The sequence below is a fragment of the Pseudopipra pipra genome, chromosome W, assembly GCF_036250125.1.
Source record: "Pseudopipra pipra isolate bDixPip1 chromosome W, bDixPip1.hap1, whole genome shotgun sequence".
Classification (NCBI taxonomy): domain Eukaryota; kingdom Metazoa; phylum Chordata; class Aves; order Passeriformes; family Pipridae; genus Pseudopipra; species Pseudopipra pipra.
The window spans coordinates 2,015,871-2,026,358 of record NC_087580.1 but is presented as its reverse complement, the minus strand read 5'-3'; the positions used below and the strand labels follow the sequence as shown (position 1 = coordinate 2,026,358).

General features: G+C 57.7%; 2 protein-coding genes across 2 annotated transcripts; both read right to left on the bottom strand.

The window, feature by feature from the left end:
- Nucleotides 1-901: 901 nt before the first annotated feature.
- Nucleotides 902-5,317, bottom strand: LOC135404777 (class II histocompatibility antigen, B-L beta chain-like). The gene is made up of 5 exons (XM_064639512.1): nucleotides 5,026-5,317; nucleotides 4,239-4,508; nucleotides 3,424-3,705; nucleotides 2,992-3,156; nucleotides 902-906 (listed from the first exon to the last, which is right to left on the bottom strand). The coding sequence occupies exons 1-5, from the start codon at nucleotides 5,108-5,110 to the stop codon at nucleotides 902-904; spliced, it is 807 nt and encodes a 268-aa protein (XP_064495582.1). The 5' UTR covers nucleotides 5,111-5,317.
- A 1,409-nt stretch (nucleotides 5,318-6,726) lies between these two features.
- LOC135405777 (class II histocompatibility antigen, B-L beta chain-like) lies at nucleotides 6,727-9,233 on the bottom strand. Its single transcript, XM_064640369.1, has 5 exons — nucleotides 9,131-9,233; nucleotides 8,354-8,620; nucleotides 7,382-7,663; nucleotides 7,008-7,114; nucleotides 6,727-6,898 (listed from the first exon to the last, which is right to left on the bottom strand). The coding sequence occupies exons 1-5, from the start codon at nucleotides 9,213-9,215 to the stop codon at nucleotides 6,890-6,892; spliced, it is 750 nt and encodes a 249-aa protein (XP_064496439.1). The 5' UTR covers nucleotides 9,216-9,233; the 3' UTR covers nucleotides 6,727-6,889.
- Between the last annotated feature and the right edge of the window lie 1,255 nt (nucleotides 9,234-10,488).

The window sequence follows — 10,488 nt, the reverse complement described above, 5'->3', positions numbered from 1 at the left end:
TTTGCAGGAGCGCCCATTGGGCAGAACTTCGAAACTTCCAAGGGTTTCCACTCCTTGGGGTCTACCACTTCTCTTAGCCTCTGGGGGAAAACAAGGTCCAAACCACTACACTACCACAATTGTATGAAATTAAAGGGTTACCCAAAGATATACAACTAGAGATTCAACAGTGTAATAGTTATGAGGAGTATATCCAATTACTGAATTCGCTGTATTATTTTTCATTAAGAGGCTTTGGTATAGAGTATTGCTTTGCATGCAAAGAACCAGGTTGCTTGGCCTTGATTGCTTTTAGATGTAAGACTTGTGGAAGCAATTGGTGGCTTGGGCAAATTAATTTGTTTGGTATTTGGTGCAGAAAGTGTTCTTTTACATTATCATTACAGTCATACACACGTGAATTAGAGCAAACAACAGGTTTACCAATAGCTGAAGCATTACAATTATTTGAAGCTGAAGAACAAGGAATATTAGCTGGTTTGCGCTGGGACACTAATTATATTATAAAAAGACTGAGTATAATCAAAGGTACAAAAATAATAGCAAGCAGGTGTAAGAAGAACACACCTTTGACAACAATATACCCTGGTGGTCCCTTTGAAGGCGATCCACAACAATATCTAGATTATTGTATAGAGGCACATGGTCAAAGATGATGATTTCTTTATGGTTTTGGATTTTGAAAATAATTCTGATAACACAAGGACATCCCAATATCCCTGTTGGGCCCAGAGAAAACATTTGGGTAACATTTGCCAACCAAACAGGTCAATTGGACTTCTGTCTAAGTTTAGCCTCAGCGTCAGATCCTTTTCAAACGTGTCTTATTGGCATTCCTTACCTTGATACAAGTGATTTTGCAGGATGGGTTAGCTCTAATCATAACAAAACCAAGGTGGAATTAGCCTGCAATGTAACAAAAGAATGCACAAACGGCACCAAAGGCATGACATCTCTTTTGTTAGTGACTAGTCTAAACAGGACCATGACAGATAGCCCCAGTGAGTTACAATTATTTGGAGCTGTGTATGGAAATGACTCTTGCTTTAGACTCAATATGAATAAGGAAAAGACCTTTCTACAATGGCAACAAACGATTGGGAATGTATCCACTACGAACATAACAGCACAGAACCCTCCATACGATAATGTAACCTGGTGCCAAGGCTATGTCAAAAAAGTGTCAGTCAGTGTGACAAAGCCAAAATATTTACCACCTGGTTATTTCTTAATTTGTGGTAATAGAGCATGGTCTGGCATTCCTAAATACCCCATTGGTGGACCATGTTACTTTGGGAAAATTGACTATGTTTACACCCACTATGAGACAAATAACGCAGTTGAAAAGGAGAAATATTTGAAACAAACGAGACACTGAATTTGATAAATACTGTAAATCAGTAGAAAACCAACCCATTAAATTTTGGTCACCTACGGCAAACTTCTTTGCATCCCTATTTGCCCCCGTTGGAGCAAAAAAGAGTCTGGTTCTTGTCCAAAGAACAGCTTGTTGGGCAAGGAATCAAATGAATAGAACCTCAAAAATTCTAGGGGAATTGGCTCATGACTTTGATGAAATAAGACATGCTGTTTTGCAGAACAGAGCAGCTATAGATTTTCTATTGCTGGCTCAGGGGCATGGATGTGAGGAATTTGAAGGCATGTGTTGTATGAATCTTTCTGATCACTCTCAGTCCATCTACCAAAACCTAAAAGAAATGCAAAGTCATTTGAATGACTTTAAAATCCAAAAGGATCCTATTAGAGAATGGTTAGCAAAATTAGGCTTAGGACCATGGCTTGCTGAGATCACTAAACAAGCTATTTCACTTTTACTGATACTGTTGGCTGCTTTATGCATCGTTCCTTTTGTTTTTAAGTGTATACAGAACATGTTAACGAAGGCAATGAATGACGTATTTTTAACACTGTCTAAAGAAAACGGGGGAAGTGTGGAAAGTATTGCTGAAACATGGTTAATAGAAAGAGGACATGAGAGAGATGCTATAGCTCTGGTCCCACGGTAAGAGAAAACTATCAGGTCACTGTGTTTGAGAAACTGGGTACGTGACAGAAGAATAGTGTATAGCGGACGGGAAAGTAGAGCAAATAGCAAACAAGTAACCATAAGAAGGTTAAAGAAACAGCATTTGCGTAAATATAACTTAGGTAATTAGGAGCCAATGATGAGCTTAGCTTTTGTAATATGTATGAAGCTAATTTGTAACCTTTATAAGCACAGAGCACGCAGCAATAAAGTTGGATAAGTTATTGATCAATTCTGTGGTCTAAAAGTGTCTTTATCCCGTCGTCTACAACATGGGAGTACCTAAACCCCCTTTTTCAAGGATTTCTGGGGTCTGAGAGAGCCCAAACCCCCCTGTTCTTGGGGTTATTGTGAGGCTGACATTGCCTAAACCCCAAGTTCCCAGATTTTTCGGGCTCTGAATGTTTCCAAGCCCCCTATTCCTGGGTTTTTGGGGGTCTAACCTGTCCCAAACCCCCCTGTTCGTAGGATTTTGTGGGTCTGATTGTGCCCAACCCCCCCAGTTCCTGAGATTCTGATGGAATCTGGGTGTGTCCAAGACCCTCTTTTCCAAGATTTTTGGGTCTGGGGGTGCCCCAACCCCCCTGTCCCTGGGATTTTTAGGGTCTAGGAGACCCCATACCCCCGTGTTCCCAAGATTTTTAAGGTCTGAATGTTTCCAAACCCCCCCGTTCCCAGGATTTTCAGACCCCCCCACTTCTCCCCAACAACCAGGACTGCAGAGCACTAAGAAGCTTTACTGGGAACATTGGGAGCAGCTGAGTGGGGTGAGAACAAAAGCAGGGAAGGGGGGGAGAGGCAACCCGCCCAAATGAGCGCAGGGTTTGGGTTTCCCGGCTGGGTCCAAAGCCACGGGGAGGGGCTGTGGCTGCCGGCGGCTAAGGAGCTCTGTGGGGAGAGAAAAGGGGGTGAGAGCAAAGGGGCTGGGGGGGCAGGGGGTGCACAGAGGCTGTGGGAGAGCAAGGGGGGGGCCACGCCCCCCATTTGGGGACCCCCCTTTACCTTCTCCCGCAGGTAGAAGCCGAGCCCCAGCGCCAGGAAGACCAAGCCCAAGACGAAGCCCCCGACCCCCACCAGGATCTTGCTGCGGACGGTGTCCGGTGGCATCTCTGGGGGGAGCCGGGGGGGTCAGCACCCCCAAAACCTCCTCCCACGCACCCCCCGGCACCCCACAGAGCCCGGCCCGCTCTCCCCCAGCCCACCCGGGGGTCCCTCCAACCTCCTGCCAGTCCCTTCCCAGCCCCTGTAGAGATCCCACCCAGCCCCTCCCGGCCCCTTTAGGACCCTCCAACCCCCCTCCCTTTACCCCCAGCACCCACCAAACTCCCTCCCAGCACCCCCAGTTGCCCCCCGGTGCTGGGGGGGCCGGGCCGTACCCCAGTGCTGGCTGAGGGGGTGCTCCAGGCTGACGTGCTCCACCTGGCAGCTGTAGGTGACCCCGCGCCGGGGGGGGATTTCCAGCATCACCAGCACCTGGCAGCTCCAGTCCCCGTTGGGGACCACGTCGGTGGCCACCACGTGCTCCGGCAGCTCCTGCCCATCCTGGAACCACCTCACCTGCACCGGCGCAGGGTAGAAATCCATCCCGGAGCAGAGCAGGCGGCCGGGGCCGGGCTGGGAGCTCGACGGCACCAGCGAGATGGACACGCTGGAGGGCACTGGGAGGGATGGGAGAGACACTGGGCTCAGCTGGGGGCACTGGGAGGGATTGGGATGGCAGTGGAAGGGACTGGGAATAGAGTGGGATAGAAGGGGATGGGCTAGGGGGTCACTGGGGAGAGAGTTGGGAGACCTGAGGGTGAAGTGAGAACGACTGGGAATGGACTGAGAGAGTCTGTGAGTGACTGGTCTGGACTGGGAAGGAAGCGATCGGGACTGGGAGGCTGAGTCGTGGAGAGGGAACTCTTTGGTTTGGGTCTGCCTGGCAACTGGAGCGTCATCAGAGAGACGCGCTGGGATTGGCTGAGGGGCGTGAGCTCGGTGGCCCCAGCGGGGTGGAGACGCGGGGGGGCACTGGGAGAGACTGGGATGGACTGAGAATGGACTGGGGGGCACTGGGAGGGGGCAAAAGGCCAAGCGGAGGGGCACAGGCAGGGCTGAGGGGTCTGGGGTGATTCCCGGGGTGGTTTGAGGGGCTCCGGGGTCATTCCCGGGGCAGGGGCCGAGGGGACCCGCTCTGCCCCACGCTCACCTCTGCGGTTCACCAGGAACGGAGTGAACCCGTCGTAGTTGTGCCGGCAGAGCCTGTCCACCGCAGACCGACGGTACTCCAGCTTTCCCGGGATGCTGTTGAAGTATCTGGCCCAGCTCTCCCCAAATGGGGTATCCCCCACATAGACCCCCACGTCACTGTCAAAGTGCACAAACTGCTCCCGGTTGTAGATGTACCTCGCCACGAGCCTCATCTGCTCGGTGCCGTTGATGAAGTGACACTCGGACTTTCCCATAAACTGGAACACCCCTGTGTGTGCAGGACACGGGTCAAGGGTGTCCTCGTGTCCCCCCCCCATCATCCCTTAGGCCCCCCCAGCAGGTTGGCAGCTCAGGGAGCCACCCCGGACCCCCCTTTCCCATCCCTCTCTGCCCCACGGACACCCCAGCACCGGCTCTTGGCTGGGGGGGAACCCCCCCATCAGCCCCCCCGGGGATGGACAGGGGGGTTGGGGACCCCCTCACTGCGGATCCGACCCCCCCAGAGCCCCAGGGAACCGCTCCACGGCTCAAGAGACACCCAGGGACCCCCAGGGCACCCCTCTGCCTGCTCTCCCACACCCCCTTGCCCCCCTCTCCCACCCCTTTCCCAACGTCCCCCCAATCTCCAGACCCCTCCGCCCTCACTCTGGGGCTCCCACTCGCCTCCCACTCAGTCCGAGCCTTCCAAACCCCCTCACACTCACTTTTGGGGCTCCCACCCCCTCTTTTCTCCCCTCTTTCCCCCTCTTTTCCACCTCTCCCCCCTGCCCGCCCCCCCCGCTCACCCGACAGCTCCTCGCCCGCAGCCGGGGGGGCTCCCAGCACCACCAGCACCGCCAGCACGGCCCCAGCTCCCCGCACACGCTCCATGCCCAGCGCCGGACAGCTGCTGACAGCCCAAAACCAGCCGGGCGGCGCCGTTTTGGGGGGTTTGGGGCGCGCTGGGCTTGGCTGAGGGCGCAGTTGGGGCCCTTTTTTCGAGGCGTCTTCCCGGCGACTGATGAGTCATCAGCGCGGCGCGCTGGGATTGGGCGCGGGCGGCGTGGGCGCTTTGGGATTGGCTGAGGGCCGTTGGGGGCGTGTCCAAGCCTTTCTTTTCCGATATTTGGGGTCTGGGGTTGATCCAACCCCCCCTGTCCCTCGGATTTTTACGGTCTATGAGAGCCCATACTCCCGTGTTCCCAAGATTTTGGGAGTCTGAATGTCCCCAACCCCCTGTTCCCGTGTTTTTTAGATGCTGATGGTGCCCAAACTGCTCTTTCATAAGATTTGAGGAACTGGGAGTGCCCAACCCCCCCGTTCGCACAATTTTAGGGGTCTGGGAGTACCTAACTCTCTCTTTTCCCGGATTTTGTAGTTCTGGGACAGCCCAAACCCTTCATTCCTGGTTTATTGGGAGGCTGACATCGCCCAAACTCCCCTGTTCCCGGGATTTTCGGAGTCTGGGTGTGTCCAAACCATCTTTCTCTAGGATTTATAATGTGTAGGATGTCCAAACACCCCCTGTTCCCAGGAGTCTTAGGGTAGAGGAGTGTCTAAGTCCCTCTTTTCCCATACTTTGGGGTCTGACAGTGCCCCAAACCCTGGTTCATGGGGCTTTAAGGGTCTAGAAGAGCCCATACCCACATGCTCACAACATTTTTCGGTTCTGAACATTCACAGCCCCGCCTGTTCCTATGATTTTTTTGCTCTTGGAGTGTCCAGACTCCTCATTCCCAGGATTTTTAGGGTCTGGATATGCCTTAAACCACCTTTCTGCAGGATTTTGTAGTTCTGAGTCTCCAAACCTCCTGTTCCCAGGATTTTGAATGTCTGAGAGTATCCAAACCCCCCTATTCCCAGGATTTCTGGAGTCTAGGGGTGTCCACATCCCTCTTTTGTGATATTTCGGGGTCAGGGAGTATCCAAACCCTCCCGTTCCCAGGATTTTTGAATCCCCCCCACTTCTCCCCAATCACCAGGAGTGCAGAGAACTGGGAAGCTTCACTGTGTGAGGGGAGCTGGGGCCGTGCTGGGGGTCCTGGTGGTGCTGGGAGCCCCCCCGGCTGCGGGCGAGGAGCTGTCAGGTGAGCGGGGGGATGGTGGGAAAGGGGGGAAAGAGGAGGAAAGAGGGGCTGATGTCCCACATCCTCCTTTTCCCACCTTTCTGACCTCTCCCACACCTTTCCAAACAATCCCCACTCCTCAGTCCCGTCTCGCCCCCGTCCACTTTTGGGGATCCCACTCCCCTCCCACTGAATTTGGGATTCCCACCACCTCTTTTATGGGGTTTACGTGGGTCCTGGCACCTCTTGGGGTGCGCTGGGTGCCCTGTTGGGGTGCAGATGCCCCCAAAAAACCCCCCCAAGTACAGGGTGACACGTGAGGGACTCAGGGGGTTCCCCATTCCCGATCCATCCTGGGGCTGGTTCTCCCCCCTCAAACTCTGCTCCCCCCATGCTTTCCCCCCAAGTCACCCCCAGCCCCTTCTCTCCAGTGAGCAGGACTGCAGAGCACTGAGAAGCTTTACTGGGAGCACTGGGAACAGCCGGGTAGGGTGAGAACAAAAGCAGGGCCGGGGGGGACAGGTGACCCCCCCAAATGAGCGCAGGGTTTGGGGGGTCCCGGCTGGGCCCGAGGCCACGGGGAGGGGCTGCGGCCGCCGGCGGCTCAGGAGCTCTGTGGGGACAGAAAAGGGGGTGAGAGTGGGGTGGGGGGACAGGGGGGACACAGAGGCTGTGGGAGAGCAAGGGGGGGACAGGACCCCCATTTGGGGACCCCCCTTTACCTTCTCCCGCAGGTAGAAGCCGAGCCCCAACGCCAGGAAGACCAAGCCCAAGACGAAGCCCCCGACCCCCACCAGGATCTTGCTGCGGACGGTGTCCGGTGGCATCTCTGGGGGGAACCGGGGGGGTCAGCACCCCCAAAACCTCCTCCCACGCACCCCCCGGCACCCCACAGAGCCCGGCCCGCTCTCCCCCAGCCCACCCGGGGGTCCCTCAAACCTCCTGCCAGTCCCTTCCCAGCCCCTCTGCAATCCCACCCAGCCCCTCCCAGACCCTTTAGGACACTCCAACCCCCCTCCCATCACCCCCAGCACCCACCAAACTCCCTCCCAGTCACCCCCAGTGTGCCCCCGGTGCTGGGGGGGCCGGGCCGTACCCCAGTGCCGGCTGAGGGGGTGCTCCAGGCTGACGTGCTCCACCTGGCAGCTGTAGGTGACCCCGCGCCGGGGGGGGATTTCCAGCAGCACCAGCACCTGGTAGGTCCAGTCCCCGTTGGGGACCACGTCGGTGACCACCACGTGCTCCGGCAGCTCCTGCCCATCCTGGAACCACCTCACCTGCACCGGTGCAGGGTAGAAATCCATCACGGAGCAGAGCAGGCGGCCGGGGCCGGGCTGGGAGCTCGACGGCACCAGCGAGATGGACACGCTGGGGGGCACTGGGAGGGACGGGAGAGACACTGGTCTGAGCTGGGGGGCACTGGGAGGGAGGGCAGAGGGCTTGGAGGGCATTGGGAGGGATTGGGATGGCATTGGGAGGGACTGGGATGTCACTGGGAGGGACTGGGATGTCACTGGGAGGGACTGGGAATAGACTGGGATAGAAGAGGATTGGCTGGCGGGGCACTGGGGAGAGAGCTGGGAGATGTGGGAGTGAAGTGAGAACGACTGGGAATGGACTGAGAGGGTCTGGGAATGGATCCAGAGGGTCTGGGAGTGGAATGAGAGGGACTGGGAATGACTGGGAATGACTGGGAAGGAAGCGATCGGGACTGGGAGGCTGAATCCTGGCGAGGGAAGTCTTTGTTTTGGGTCTGCCTGGCAACTGGAGCGTCATCAGAGAGACGCGCTGGGATTGGCTGAGGGGCGTGAGCTCGGTGGCCCCAGCGGGGTGGAGACGGGGGGGGGCACTGGGATGGACTGGGGTACACTGGGAGAAACTGGGATAAACTGGGAGAGAATGGAGTGGACTGGGAAGAACTGGGAGGGAGCCAAAGGGCATGGGAAAGGCCGAGGGAGGGCTGAAGGGTCTGGGGTGATTCCCAGGGAGGGTTTGAGGGGCTCCATTCATTCCCTTCGAGTCATTCCCGGGGCAGAGCCCGAGGGGACCCGCTCTGCCCCACGCTCACCTCTGCGGTTCACCAGGAGCGGGGTGGACACCTCGTAGTTGTACCGGCATAGGTCCACCGCAGACCGTCTGTGCTCCATCCATTCCGGGTCGCTGTTCCAGTACTTGGCAACCTCCTCCCCATCCGGTGTGTCCCCCACATAGACCCCCACATCGCTGTCGAAGTGCACGTACTGCTCCCGGTTGTAGATGAATGTCTCGAAGAATCTCACCTGCTCGGTGCCGTTGATGAAGTAACACTCGCTCGTAGTCAACGCCTGGAACACCCCTGTGTGTGCAGGACACGGGTCAGGGGGTGCCCCGTCCCCCCCATCATCGCCCAGACCCCCACAGCAGGCTGGGAGCTCAAGGAGCCACCCCGGACCCCCCTTTCTCACCCCCCTCTGCCCCACGGACGCCCCAGCACCGGCTCTTGGGTGAGGGGAACCCCACCATCAGCCCCCCGGGGATGGACAAGGGGGTTGGGGAACCCCCCACTGCCGATCCGACCCCCCCAGAGCCCCAGGGAACCGCTCAAGAGCTCAAGGGACACCCAGGGACCCCCATGGTACCCCTCTGCCTGCTCTCCCACACCCCCTTGCCCCCCTCTCCCACCCATTTCCCAAGGTCCCCACAATCCCCAGACCCCCCAACCTCACTTTGGAGCTCCCACCCCCCTCCCACTCACTCCGGGCCTTCCAAACCCCCTCGCACTCACTTTTGGGGCTCCCATCCCCTCTTTTCTCCCCTCTTTCCCCCCCTTTCACACCTCACCCCCCTGCCCGCCCCCCCCGCTCACCCGACAGCTCCTCGCCCGCAGCCGGGGGGGCTCCCAGCACCACCAGCACCGCCAGCACGGCCCCAGCTCCCCGCACACGCTCCATGCCCAGCGCCGGAGAGCTGCTGACAGCCCAAAACCAGCCGGGCGGCGCCGTTTTGGGGGGTTTGGGGCGCGCTGGGCTTGGCTGAGGGCGCAGTTGGGGCCCTTTTTTCGAGGCGTCTTCCCGGCGACTGATGAGTCATCAGCGCGGCGCGCTGGGATTGGGCGCGGGCGGCGTGGGCGCTTTGGGATTGGCTGAGGGCCGTTGGGGGCCCCCGCGGCAGCCCCGGGGCTGGGGGGTTCGGGGGGTCCGTGGGCTGCGGGGGAGGGGGGAGCTCAGGTGAACCCAAAAATGGGCATCCAGGGAGTGCAGAGAATTGGGAACCTTTACTGGGAACACCGGGAGCAGTCAGCTGGTGTCAGAACAAAAGCAGGTACAGGGAGACACACGACCCCCCCAAAATCAGCACGGGGATGGATTGGCGGGTCCAGGCTGGGCCCCCTCATCCCTCTAAGGACCCTCCAAATCCCTTCTCGGCCTTTCCATTTCCCCACAAAGCCGCTCCCATCCCCAAAAGACTCCCCCAAACTCCCTCCCAGTTGCCCCCAGGACTCACCAAGGCCCCTCTCAGCCCTCCCAGCACCCACCAACCTCCTTCTCAGCCTCTCCATTCCCCCCTAGACCCTTTTCCTTACCCCGAAACTCCCTCCCAATTCCCCCCAAGGCCCCCAGAGCCCCTCACCCCCCTCCCAGTGTCCCCCCTGTGCTGGGGGGGCCGGGCCGTACCCCAGTCCCGGCTGAGGGGGTGCTCCAGGCTGACGTGCTCCACCCGGCACCAGGGGGGATTTCCAGCATCCCCAGCACCTGGTAGGTCCAGTCCCCGTTGCCTCAAGAGAGCACAGAGGAAAAGACTCCAGGCCAGGGGAGTGGATGAGATGAGATAAAGAGAGCAGGTCCTTCAGTGGAGCCTCAGGCCAGGGGAACACACACGACGGGCACCCCCCAGGCAGTGGCTCTGGGATTTTAGAACAAGGTCCATCCAACCCCAGATCTCTCCACCCCCCACTTCTGCCCCGCTCTGCCCCCGACACACCCCTTTGGGAATTGGGCTTGGGATCTTTGGGACCCCTTCTTCCTCAGCTTCATCTTCTTCGCAGCACCCACAGTCCTTGGAGCTCCTCCAGAGTTCTGGGCTTGAAGGTGGCTGTGTCTGTGGGATGTCTTCTGGTCCAGGCTTTTCTACAATTCTGCCTTGAAAAGAAGACTAAACACGCTAACGGGATTTAGAGGGATTGATGTGGGATGGGGTAACAGGGTTGGGGATGTGCAAACATTA

Coding starts and splice junctions, on each gene's coding strand:
- LOC135405777 (XM_064640369.1), bottom strand. CDS start 9,215: ATGGAGCGTGTGCGGGGAGCTGGGGCCGTGCTGGCGGTGCTGGTGGTG. Junction 7,664..8,353: donor GCTCCTGGTGAACCGCAGAG/GTGAGCGTGGGG, acceptor CGTCCCTCCCAG/TGCCCCCCAGCGTGTCCATC. Junction 7,115..7,381: donor CCCCCTCAGCCGGCACTGGG/GTACGGCCCGGC, acceptor GGTTCCCCCCAG/AGATGCCACCGGACACCGTC.
- LOC135404777 (XM_064639512.1), bottom strand. CDS start 5,110: ATGGAGCGTGTGCGGGGAGCTGGGGCCGTGCTGGCGGTGCTGGTGGTG. Junction 4,509..5,025: donor TGCGGGCGAGGAGCTGTCGG/GTGAGCGGGGGG, acceptor CTGCACACACAG/GGGTGTTCCAGTTTATGGGA. Junction 3,157..3,423: donor CCCCCTCAGCCAGCACTGGG/GTACGGCCCGGC, acceptor GGCTCCCCCCAG/AGATGCCACCGGACACCGTC.